The 12,050-nt window shown below is 35.2% G+C and overlaps 1 protein-coding gene across 1 annotated transcript in view; it reads right to left on the reverse strand.

The window, feature by feature from the left end:
* The window catches only part of SEC63 (SEC63 homolog, protein translocation regulator), a 76,828-nt gene that overhangs the window by 49,014 nt on the left and 15,764 nt on the right, over nucleotides 1-12,050 (reverse strand). The window contains exons 2-4 of the mRNA XM_049654101.1: nucleotides 11,117-11,216; nucleotides 6,059-6,173; nucleotides 4,415-4,527 (exon numbers count right to left, since the gene is read on the reverse strand). Coding sequence (XP_049510058.1) covers nucleotides 4,415-4,527; nucleotides 6,059-6,173; nucleotides 11,117-11,216 — 328 coding nt within the window. The remainder of the gene's footprint in view (nucleotides 1-4,414; nucleotides 4,528-6,058; nucleotides 6,174-11,116; nucleotides 11,217-12,050) is intronic.

The raw sequence follows: 12,050 nt of genomic DNA on the forward strand, positions 1-12,050 counted from the left end.
ATAAAATATCCTTCCATTTGGTTGTGTCATCTTTAATTTCTTTCATCAGTATTTTATAGTTTCCAGAGTATAGATTTTTCACCTCCTTAAATTTATTTCCAAGTATTTTATTCTTTTTGATATAATTGTAAATGGAACCGTTTTCTTAAACTCTTTCTGCTACTTCATTATTAGTGTGTAAAAATGCAACTGATTTCTAGGTACTAATTTTGTATCCTGCAACTTTTCTGAAGTCATTTATTACTTTTAATAGCTTTTTAGAGATCTTTAGGGTTTTCTTTTTTCTTTTAATTTTTTAAATTTTTTTTAACATTTATTTTTGAGAGAGAGAGAGAGAGACAGAGAGAGAGAGAGAGAGAGAGAGAGAGAGAGAGAGACTGCCAGTGGGGGAGGGGCAGAGAGAGACAGACAGACAGACACAGAATCCGAAGCAGGCCCCAGGCTCTGAGCTGTCAGCACAGTGTCCAACACGGAGCATGAACCCACGAGCTGTGAGATCATGACCTGAGCCAAAGTCAGACGCTCAACCCACTAAGCCACCCAGGCGCCCCTTTTTAATGTTTATTTTTGAGAAGGAGAGAGACAGAGTGCAAGCAGGGGAAGGACAGAGAAATAGAGAGGGAGACACAGAATCCCAAGCAGGCTCCAGGCTCTGAGTTGTCAGCACAGAGCCCAACACGGGGCTTGAACTTGGGAACAGCAAGATCATGACCTGAGCCAAAGTCAGACACTTAACCAACTGAGCCACCCTAGGGTTTTCTATGTACAGTATCATGCCATGTACAGATGATGACAATTTAACTTCTTCCTTACCAACAGGGATGTCTTTTACTTCTTTTTCTTTTCTGATTGCTGTGTCCAGCACTTCTAGTACTATGTTGAATAAACACGGTGACACTGGACATCCTAGTCTTATTCCTGCTCAGTTTTTCACCTTTGACTTTGATGTTAGCTCTGTGTTTTTCATATATAGCTTTTATTCTGTTGAGGTACGTTCCCTCTAAATCTACTTTTTTGAGAATTTTATCATAAACATATGAATTTTGTGAAATACTTTTTCTACATCTATTGAAATAAACATCTGATTTTTATTCTTCATTCTGTTAATGTGGTGTATCATACTGACTGATTTTGCAGATACTGAGCCATTCTTGCACCAGCTACTTGATTGTGATGAATGATCTTTTTAATGCACTGTTGAAGGTGATTTGGTAATACCTTGTTGAGAATTTTTATATCTATGTTCAACAGGGATTGCAAATATTTTTAAACTTCTCTGGTCATTTAAAGAAACAAGTACGTTGACATCCTCAGTCCCTTTTTAACCATAACTCCACTTACGCTATTTGACCAAGGCCAGAGTAAAATAAAGAAGCCAACAAAAAGCACTATCAGAGAGACTGCAACTTCAGAAGGAGGGGTGTGTATGGTAGCTCTGTTTTGCTAAGGGAGGGATGTTTCTCAAAAATTTTGCCCTGGTTTCCCTGTACAACTGCCCACTCACTTAGGACTTCAGCTATTCGCCCTTCTAACCAGAATTTTTTCCCAAACATAACTCTATCCCCTCTACTTTTCTGATGACAGCAACATAATAAACTGCTCTGTTTTCCAAACAATGCCCTCAAATTTCACAAAATAAAGCACAGTTCACATCATACAAGCACTTGATTTTTTCAAACTGCACACACTGCTGATTACAATTCCATTAACTCATTCATTAAGCTGACTTGTACAACTGGTGTGAGACACGCACCATGTTCAATATTCAAATTAAAGGAATCATCAACTTTTAAAAAAGTTGTTAGAAAGCAACTAATTTTTGGATAGTTATTAGTGCTTCGGTAAAACACCACTTCTAAGACTTAAAGTACTTAAAAGTTATGTAATTTTAGTATAATTCATATATAATGAGCTTAAACAAGACCAATGATATTAACATAACTTTCAAAAATTCAATGAGTATAAGGTTTCCAAAACATGATTATATATCTTAATTTTGGAGGTAGGAGGCTGTGTCATAGATTCTATTACAAATCTGATAAGATCTATAATCCTTCTGCTCTAGAAAAATGCACAGTTACAAATACACATATACTCTGTATACAGTTTCGGGGGCCCCAGATCATACAACCTAATCTAGAGAATGCTTTCATTAAATTATAGGTGAATGACCCTGAGTTGACTACGTAAAGCAAAATTACATATTCATATATAGTAACACATGAAAACACATGTTTTTTAAAAATTAAAATAGCTTTAAAATAACATATAGGGGTGCGTGGGTGGCTCAGTCAGCGGAGCATCCAACTTCAGCTCAGCTCATGATCTCACGGTTCATGGGTTCGAGCCCCAGTCAGGCTCTGTGCTGGTAGGTCACAGCCTGGAGCCTACTTCTGATTCTGTGTCTCCCTCTCTCTCTGCCCCTCCCCTGCTCATGCTCTGTCTCTCTCTCTCTCTCAAAAATAAATAAACTTAAAAAAAATGTTCCTTTAAAATAAAGTAACCTCTATGTTGTCCACTCACTATACAGTAGGTTAAAAACAGGTTTTATACCCAAAAACCAAATCTCAACTATATGGTTATAGAAAAAACAGAAACTATGAACCAGAAAATTCAATAGTTGGTCTAACTCCTCAAAAATAACCAGAACTCCTTTTCTTTAAGTTAGAAACTGGTGTGAAGAAATAGGAATCACCCAAGCCTATTATTGTAATGGGCACATAAGGGAAAAGAAAATCTGAATAACCAAAGCAAATTCTAAAAAGCTTTGCAGATCAGAGCCTTTAAATGCTGCTTGAGTTATACTTGGGCTGCTAGAGTAATGCATAAAAAACAGGAACTTCAATCACTCAGAACTTGTAATTAGTAAAATGTACCTTTATCTAATTCATTTATACTTATACAAGCTACAAGATCTCAAAGTTCTGGGTCCCATAATCATTTTACTCCTTCATTTGTCTGATGGACCATCAACTATTTAAGACATTTTAAACACAAAACATTCTGTATCTTGATCAGGTAATTGAGTTAAAACCAAAAGCCATATATTATTCTTCTGTACTTTTTAGAAAAGTGACCATACATCATAAAGAGTCAGATTTCCATTAACTTGAGGACAAATTCATGAACTTAAAAATGTTACAGTACCTGGGGCGCCTGGGGTGGCTGAATCAGTTAATCATCTGACTCAATTTTGGCTCAGGTCATGATCTCATGGTTGTGAGTTCAAGCCCCACATTGGGCTCTGCGCTGACAGTTCAGAGCCTGCTTGGGATTTTCTCTCTCTCCCTCTCTCTCTCTCTCTCTCTCTGTGTGTGTGCCCCTCCCCAGCTCGCTTGCTCTCTCTCGCTCTCAAAATAAATAAATAAACTTAAAGTAAAGTTACAATACCTGAAAACTAAATTTAAACTAAAATTAAAATTACTAAATAATCTTAGCTATCTGACTTCCTCTGGGTATCTTTAATTCTTCTGAAATTACCTGAAGACAGCAACTAAGGCACTGAAACACTTGTGCAATGAGAGTAAATGGCCGGAGGAGACACAATGAAAAAAGGGGGAGACACCAACTGAAAGACTGTAATCTGGAGGACATCTGCTATGCAGAAAATGTAATATGCCCTTCAGAAGCTCCTAATGGCACTGCTTTATTGCAGAATCATATTCACATGTGTAACAAGCAACTCACAAAAAAGAGGGGACAGGAAACACAGTCAATAGACTTTTATTAAGCATAAAATGGTTATTTCCCAAACTTCTGTAATTCACATGCCACTTTCACAGTTTGCTATTATATCTGAGTATCCTATGACTTACTTCTATTTTTAAAATCAGCTTACAAAATGATACATCACGGAGTCCTCTAAAAACAGACAATATCTTGTCCGTATTTTACTCCTTAATTCAATGCAAGAGCTATACGGGGATATGCCTATGAGCCCTGAAGAATCCAGGTGACTTTTACCTCTTGTAATATTAACACTCAAGGAAGAGCTACCTCTAATTTTATACACTCTATCCTGTTTCCCAAAAATTAAACTAGTCTTTACATAGTTTAATGAGACAGCTACATTTCCAAAACAAGAGAAATAGATCTAGCTTAATAAAAGCCTAGAAATGAAAACAAGGTGTAAGCATATCTTCTTCTAATCAGGATACTTCGAAAATAGCTCAATTAACTTACTACTTAATTTAACTAACATCACAGGGCAAAAGCACTACTTTAACTAATTTACTTAAAATTCAAGCTTAGTTAAATTAGCACTTTTGGGTTGTCATGCAGTTCCATAAAGAATAGATTCAACATATGAGGTTTTTAGCATTTCAAAGTGCCCGACAACAATTTACTATTTCATTCAAATAAAGAACTTTCTTTACCACTTCTAAAAACGTGTAATGGGTCCTATGATACTTACGCTGCATAAGCTTTTGCTATCCTCATGAACATAACTTCATCACCTCCTTTATCTGGATGATATTTAAGTGACAGCAAACGATACTGTTTCTTAATTTCTGCTACCGTTGCCCCCTGAAAGGAAAGCTTTGTTTTAGTAAAACTAAGCACAATGCTGTAAAAACATAATTCATCCCATTTTGAACTTAAAATATAAACTATTCAATATTTTCAGAGGGGCTCCTGGGTGACTCAGTTGGTTAAGTGTCCAACTTCGGCTCAGGTCATGATCTCATAGTTTGTGGATTCAAGCGCCACATCTGGCTCTGTGCTGACAGCTCAGAGCCTGGAGGCTGCTTCGAATTCTGTGTCTCCCTCTCTCTCTGCCCCTCCCCAACTTGTTCTCTCTCTCTCTCTCAAAAATAAATACTAAAAAAATTTTTTTAAATATTTTCAGGAAGAGAAAGTGTTTTCATCCTACATACTTGTCCCTTAAATTTCATCCCATGTATTTTTAATAAAAATACACTTATTTTGTCCAATATATTTATTTTATTGAGCACCTACGTGTTGTGCAGTACACTAGGCACCAATGATTTAAGAGTAAAACTACATAATGCCACATTGAAATACAAGGACAGTAACATTTAAATATCAAAGAATGATCACAGTAAATTAAGTCTCTCTGAAGAAACCCTCAAATCAAAGATTAACTTCCCTTCTAAGAAATAATCTGAAGAATATCTGGTTTCATCTGCTTATCAATATTTTAATATTAAATACATACTTAAGAAGGTTACCTTAGCTGTTTCCTAATTAGACTCAATTTCTATTAATAAACTTTTCATATTAATTTTTATGGCATTAAGTTGCCCACAAATCTTTTATTAGTCTTAAAGTAAATTTTGCTTCTCCAAAACAGAAAACTAGGTATGTTTCATATTTATATTATATTATATTATATGAACCTCTGGATCAAGCCATCTACGGAGCAAATACTAGAAGTAAAAAAAAGTGGTTTGGGGGAAAAATAGAAAGAGCAATAGATTCAGCTTGGCTGCTAAGAAGTTATGGCACTCCAGGCAAGACACAATTTTTCAGGCCTTGTTTTCTCCATTGGAAAAAAAGGCTAGAGGATCTCTAGCATTCATTTCAGTTCTAACTTTCCACTGATATATCTAAAAGACTAATTTTCTATTGGGATCCATCAATCAAGTTCAATCAGGAAATCACCTGAAGAGTATATCCAAGGTTACAATGAAACCAGTTCTTTGTAAGACACAAAGACTTAAACACACTGCCTTAGTGTCACCTAACAAAGGGTCATAATTTTTATCATTTTTTGATAAAATGAATTTTTTTCAACCAACATAAATGAACTCCTGGTTTTAACTTTGCATTAAACCAATCCTACACAAGTCTTTAAAAAATATACTAATTTCTCATCTCACTTCAAATATTCTTACATTTTAGCAATTACAAACCAAGACTTACTAGAATGGCAATCAACATTTGTAGTTTAAAAAACATATATACATTAGAATAATAGATTAAATATCCAAAGTCTCATTTCTTTAGGCACAACCCAATTTCTTTTAGAATTTAGACTTACAGTATTTTCATGGGATCAATAAACTAATGTGCGTTATATAAAAATACTACTTACAGGATCCAAATTTAATACTTCATAAGGATTGTATTCTTGATATTCTCGGTCTGTTTTGGAAACTTTGTATACAAGGAATAAGAACAATGCCCATCCTGCAAGCAGAACTATTTTCCTGTTTAGGAAAAAGATAAGTAAAGTATAAATAAATACACCTATATGGTTTTCCTTTAAGAGTCTATAAAGACATTATGGCAGATCAAGACAATAAAACAATCTGCAGTGTCTACACCACTGTGCTATTGAGTCAATTCTACAATCTCTAGGTTGTAAACTCCTGTTACAGCCAGAACAGTGTCTTTTTTACCTATGAATTCTCTAGAATCTAATATAGTCTTGCATCTAGAGTCTTGCATGTGATATTCCCTCAATTACTATTTGCAGAATTTTATGTGTAGAACTTAATCCAACTTACTAACTTATTGGTCTCATTATACTAGATCAAAATATATCAATACTAAGTATTCAGTAAACCATGTAATGTAAAAAAAGAGCTGCTCTTACCCTTGCATTTTAAATACCCTTGTATTTTACTAAGATAAACTACAAAAAATGGGTCAATTATGCAATGATGAAGGAATAGCCTTGTTTATAACAGTAAAACTTCAGAAACAAACTAAATGTCCATTTATATAGAACTAATTAAATAAACCATTTATAGGAGACTAATTAAATAAACCAAGACACAACCAAACAATTAGCCAACACAGATATAGAAAGATGTACATATAGGTTAAAAAAGGATATAAACGAACATATGGTTTGGAAAAAACCTAATTTCTCCTCTCCAATATGTTTTATTTAGTAAAAATATTTAAAAGACTGATATTAGCAGTGTTGGAGAGGCTAAAGGAAAAAGGAAGACTCATACACTCTAAACTCTGAAAGAATATCTGGCAATATGGTCAAAAACCCTAAAGTACACACCCTTTTAACAATCTACCTCAAGAAATTTAGAATGAAATAAACTAGAATTAAGTATACAAAGGATAAAAAACTGGTCACAGATATAAATAACAGCAGAAAACAAACACACAGATGCCCATCAATAGAGTAGTAGACAAATAAATTAACAGTATATTCATAAAGTGAAATATCATCTAGCCAATAAAGACAGTATTTGCTGTGGAATTATCTATTGTTAACTTTTTAAAAGAGGGACCCCTGGGTGGCTCAGTCAGTTAAGCGCAGGCTCTTGGTTTTGGCTCAGGTCAGTCTCGCAGTTTTGTGGGTTCAAGCCCCATGTTGGGCTTTGTGCTGACAGTGTGGAGTTTGCTTGGGATTCTCTCTTTCCCTCTTTCTCTGCCCCTCCCCCACTAGCACTGTCTGTCTCTCTCAAAATAAATAAATAAACTTAAAGAAATTTTTTTTAATTAAAAAAAAGAAAAACAGCTTTCAAAAATATATGTATTATATAATGCTATTTTTACAGATAAAAGTTTATTATAAATAAAAATATAGATGGTAAATCATCTTAATAGTGGCTATCTTTAAGTGATGAAACTGAACAATTTTTATTTTTTTTATGCCCTTTATATCAATTTGTTATGCTGAGTAGGAACTGTTAAACACATAAAATGAATCATAGGAAACCTAACCAAACAAAATTGGAGTGACCCGTTTTCAAAGACAGAAAACATTCCATGTGTTTAAGCTCACTTGGTAGAAATCTAGCTTAAATATGTTTATTTGGAATGAGACTCTATGATCAAGTTCCAACCTACCTAATGACCTTTATCACCCTTATTTAAAACAAACAAACACAAAAAACCCATCTCCCCAAGCTCCCTAAGCTTTTCCCACCATCATGCTTTTGCTCTTGAATCTTTCTACTTAGAATTCCCATTCCCCATCTCTGCCTATCCAAACACTATTCATCCTTCCAGACTCATACCTCAAAGCAATCCTTACCTTTGCCAAGGTCATCAATGGAGAAACAGCCAAAAAGCAGCAAAAGAAGTAAAACCATGTCTCTCCCCCTCGAACTCACTGCAAGCTCCTTGAGCTGTGGACAGTATCTCACTCAGTTTTGACTAACCCCAGAGTAGCTTAAACACAGCTGGCATTCAGATGCAAATTTCTTTCTATCTGGCCAAAATAATGTTCTAATTCTTATTAAGGGCAAAATACAGTACTGCAAACGGCTTTCCATACTACCTAAACACCCAAAGACAAAGAGGATGCCCTAACTGGGACACTCTTACCTAGCTATGTAGGGAGAGGTAATTAAGAACATAGGCTCTGAAATAAAACTACCTGAGGTCAAATCCCAGCTTCACTACTTATTAACTTAGAGATCTTGGAAAGTCGCTTTCTCCTTTACAACTCAGTTTCCAATTTTTAGGGTAGATTTAATAATTAAATGAGGTTAGGTATGTAAAGCACCTAGAAGGTGCCTCACTGATAGCAAACAATCGATTCCTGTTAGCTGTTCTTAGTATCTCTGACCCAAATCTCAGCTCTGACCTCACTCAGAGAAGCCTTCTCTGTCTCAAGCCAGAGTTGAGAGCCCTTCCTCTGCTCTTTCATGGCACCCACCTCACAGACCTTATTATTATCATTACCTGTTTACTTGTATTTCTCACAACTGTTAAGTTGTTGAACCACATCTATTTGTTAATCACAATATATCAGCTCTTGGTACAACACCTGATACATACATAATAGGCATACAATAACTACTTATTGAATGAATAATGAAAATAATTTAAACAGTAATTTTCTAAAAATAAATGTTTATCCATTTTTGAGATAGAGTGTGAGCGAGGGAGGGGCAGAGAGGGGGACAGAGGATCTGAAGTGGGCTCTGTGCTGACAGCAGCAAGCCCAATGCGGGCTCAAACTCATGAACCATGAGATCATGACCTGAGCTGAAGATGGACACTACCAACTGAGGCAACCAAGTGCCCCTAAATAGTAATTTTTAATTCAAACCCAAAGTTCGCTATACCTTCAATTGGCTAAAAAACACTTGAAAACCTACTTTATTCCCACACAAGTTAATAATTCCACATTTCGTTCTGCCAACTCCCCCAAAAGGCTAAGAAAGCTCAGAAAACAAAGATAAAAGTAAAATTGAAAACCACCAAAAACAAACAAACAAATAAACAAGATTTAAAAGCAAACAAAGGTAGAAGGAAAATGAAAACACCTAGGATATGCTACACCCCATGATAGCTTTACATGTAGCACCTGGCTCTCTGAGACAAAATATAAAGGGAAGAGAAGACAACCTCATAACAGAATCCCTCAGAGGCTGATGAAAACTATAACCACCAATAAAGCCAGGTTTTCATTTCCTAAAAACCAAGCAAAGGTGGAAACATAATGGATTTCATCATGATCCCCACCCAATTTTTTAAAAACATTATTTAGGTCCTGTGAAAAGATAAGCATTTTTCCCTACATATAGGGTCAGTGATCAACTTGTGAAGTCTCGTGTTTTTCTTTAAGCATATTTTAAAGGTCATTTTGGAACCAACTTCCACAAATTAGAGCATTACACAATGACTGCTTAATTCTGAAAGAATGCTTTAAAGTTATGGAGCAAAAAGGTTTTGATGGTTTCTGACCTTATCTAAAATTGTTACCAGTTATCTATTTAATTCTTCCTTACTTATCAACATCCCTTAATCTGTACTTTCATTTAAGTAAATCAGTTTACTAATCACTGAAGAGAACTTTACACAATTGGGCTTTTTCCTTGAAAACTGAAGTTCAGATACTAACAAAGTGTTGACCAAAGCCCAGAAAAGAAGAGATTGGGAGGGCAAAAACATTTGCCTTGCGGCCTCATAAAACTGTAAGAAGCAAAAGCAGAGTCAACAGTGAACATAAAACTACTCTTGGAAACACTAACTTTGAGTTTTAGTTTTGTATCATTGAAGAACTCTTAACACCAAAGCTAAGATTTCCCTTCCTCTGTAAAGGAACTAAACTAGGCAAAGTCAAACCTTACAAAGAAAAACTATTTAAAACCCTTGAAGTTAGAGATGTTGAAAATTATCATCATCATTTAAACCAAGATCAAAAAATATATGGTTCTACTTTTACTAATTTCCTCTGCTAGTTCTTCCCCTCCTATCTACTGGATAGACAGATATAAGTAATTCACAAGATACAGTCCTCCTATAATGGCAACTCTTTCATCACCTATCAGATTCATCTACTACTTCAAAACTGACAACTCAGGGTGAAGGTCCAAAGCCTAGTCTCTAAACCAGCAGACCCCGGGCCCCCTTGCCTCACAAAATCAAACACGCCTGCTCTAATTAAAAATTCTAATGGCTTGTTTAATCAGATTGGTGTGCAAAAATAAAGGGTGACTAGGTCCCCGTTCCACCGCTTCTAGCTCCAGGACCCTGGTAAAGTTATCTCTTCTTAGTCTCAGGTTCTCCATCTCAGAAAACAGCAAAAACATCTACTTTGAAGTTAATGATAAAATTAGGAGATAACACATAAAGCCTTAGCACATCTGGCATACAGTGTGTGCTCAATAAACCTTAATTATCACTATGAAATGCAAACTTGATCATGTCACCTCCCTGTTTTTGATAATCTTTTAAAGATTCCCCCATAGTCTTTAAGGCAAAATTCAAATCCTGGCAAGATGCACAAGGTCTTCCTTCAAGATTTGACTTCCCTTTCTCCCACCCTCCCTCAAGTCAGAAGTACATTGTCGCAGGGTGCCTTGGGTGGCTCAGTTGGTTAAGCGTCCGACTTCGGCTCAGGTCATGATCTCATGGTTCATGGGTTTGAGCCTGTCAGGCTTTGTGCTGACGGCTCGGGCCTGGAGCCTGCTTCTGATTCTGTGTCTGCCTCTCTCTCTGCCCCTCCCCTGCTCATGCTCTGTCTCTCGAAAGTAAATAAACATTAAAAAAAAAAAAGTACATTCTCTCTCTTAAATCATTCTGTTCAGACAGCTCTCAAACTCACCTCTTACCCCTACTAAGGCTACAATTTCTTTAAACATATGTCTTATTCATCATTACACCCATATTTTATATGATACCTAGCAAAGAATAAGAAGTATTTTTTTAATTGAAACCAATTACTTACTTTACAGTAGGAATAATATTTGGCTGGGGTTTTAATAACCGTAAACGATACCACATACATCTTCCATATACTTTTCTGATATTCTTTAATCGAATTTGCTCTGTCAAAACAATAAATAAATAAGATGGTAAGTTGAAGCATTTTTCACTGTGAAGACAAAACCAGTTAATAACATACTAACCTTCATTACCATGCTAAATTTTGTTGGAACATCAAAGTACTACCTTCTCAAATAACCTTTAAGAAAAATTCACAATATAGGTTAATTTTTCTGCCACTCCAAACAAATGATCTATCTGGAAAATTTTGTTCAACTACCAGGCAACCATTTGCATATGAGACTTAAATAACTTCTAATCAAAAAACGCAAAAAAATGACTTGAATCCAAAATACTTAGTCACATAACCAGTAATTTCTGAGAAATGCTTTCTTCCTTTCCCTTCTGCTATAGGAGGTACAGAAAGTATAAAATAGTTGAAACATGCAGCTTATTAAGGAAGCTAAGCAGAAATGGTATTATTCAATCATGAAAATGTTAAATTAGAAAAGTCACCCAAACCCATAAGAAGTTAAAATAGGTTCATATAAGAGTTATGAAAGGCATTATTTTAGTCCTCAGAAAAAAATCTGCAATTCAACTAAAAAGGAATTTAAACCAAGCCAAAATATCATGTATTGTTTTACTAATAAACTCACTACCAATCACTTGAATAAGTCTCCCAAGTTAAAAAAAAATTAAGTTATAAAATAAAAATGTACCAAAAAAAATAAATTAAATAAAATAAAATTTAATTTAATTTAATTTTAAAAAAATGTACCTCTTAGCAAAGATGGCATGCAGAAAGCAAAGGAAAAAAAACCCTGCCCCTCCCAAAGCCAAAGCCAAAAAACAAAGGCTTGGAAGGCCAAGAAGGCAGTGCTGAAAGGCAACCA

The sequence above is a fragment of the Panthera uncia genome (genome assembly GCF_023721935.1).
Source record: "Panthera uncia isolate 11264 chromosome B2 unlocalized genomic scaffold, Puncia_PCG_1.0 HiC_scaffold_24, whole genome shotgun sequence".
NCBI lineage: Eukaryota > Metazoa > Chordata > Mammalia > Carnivora > Felidae > Panthera > Panthera uncia.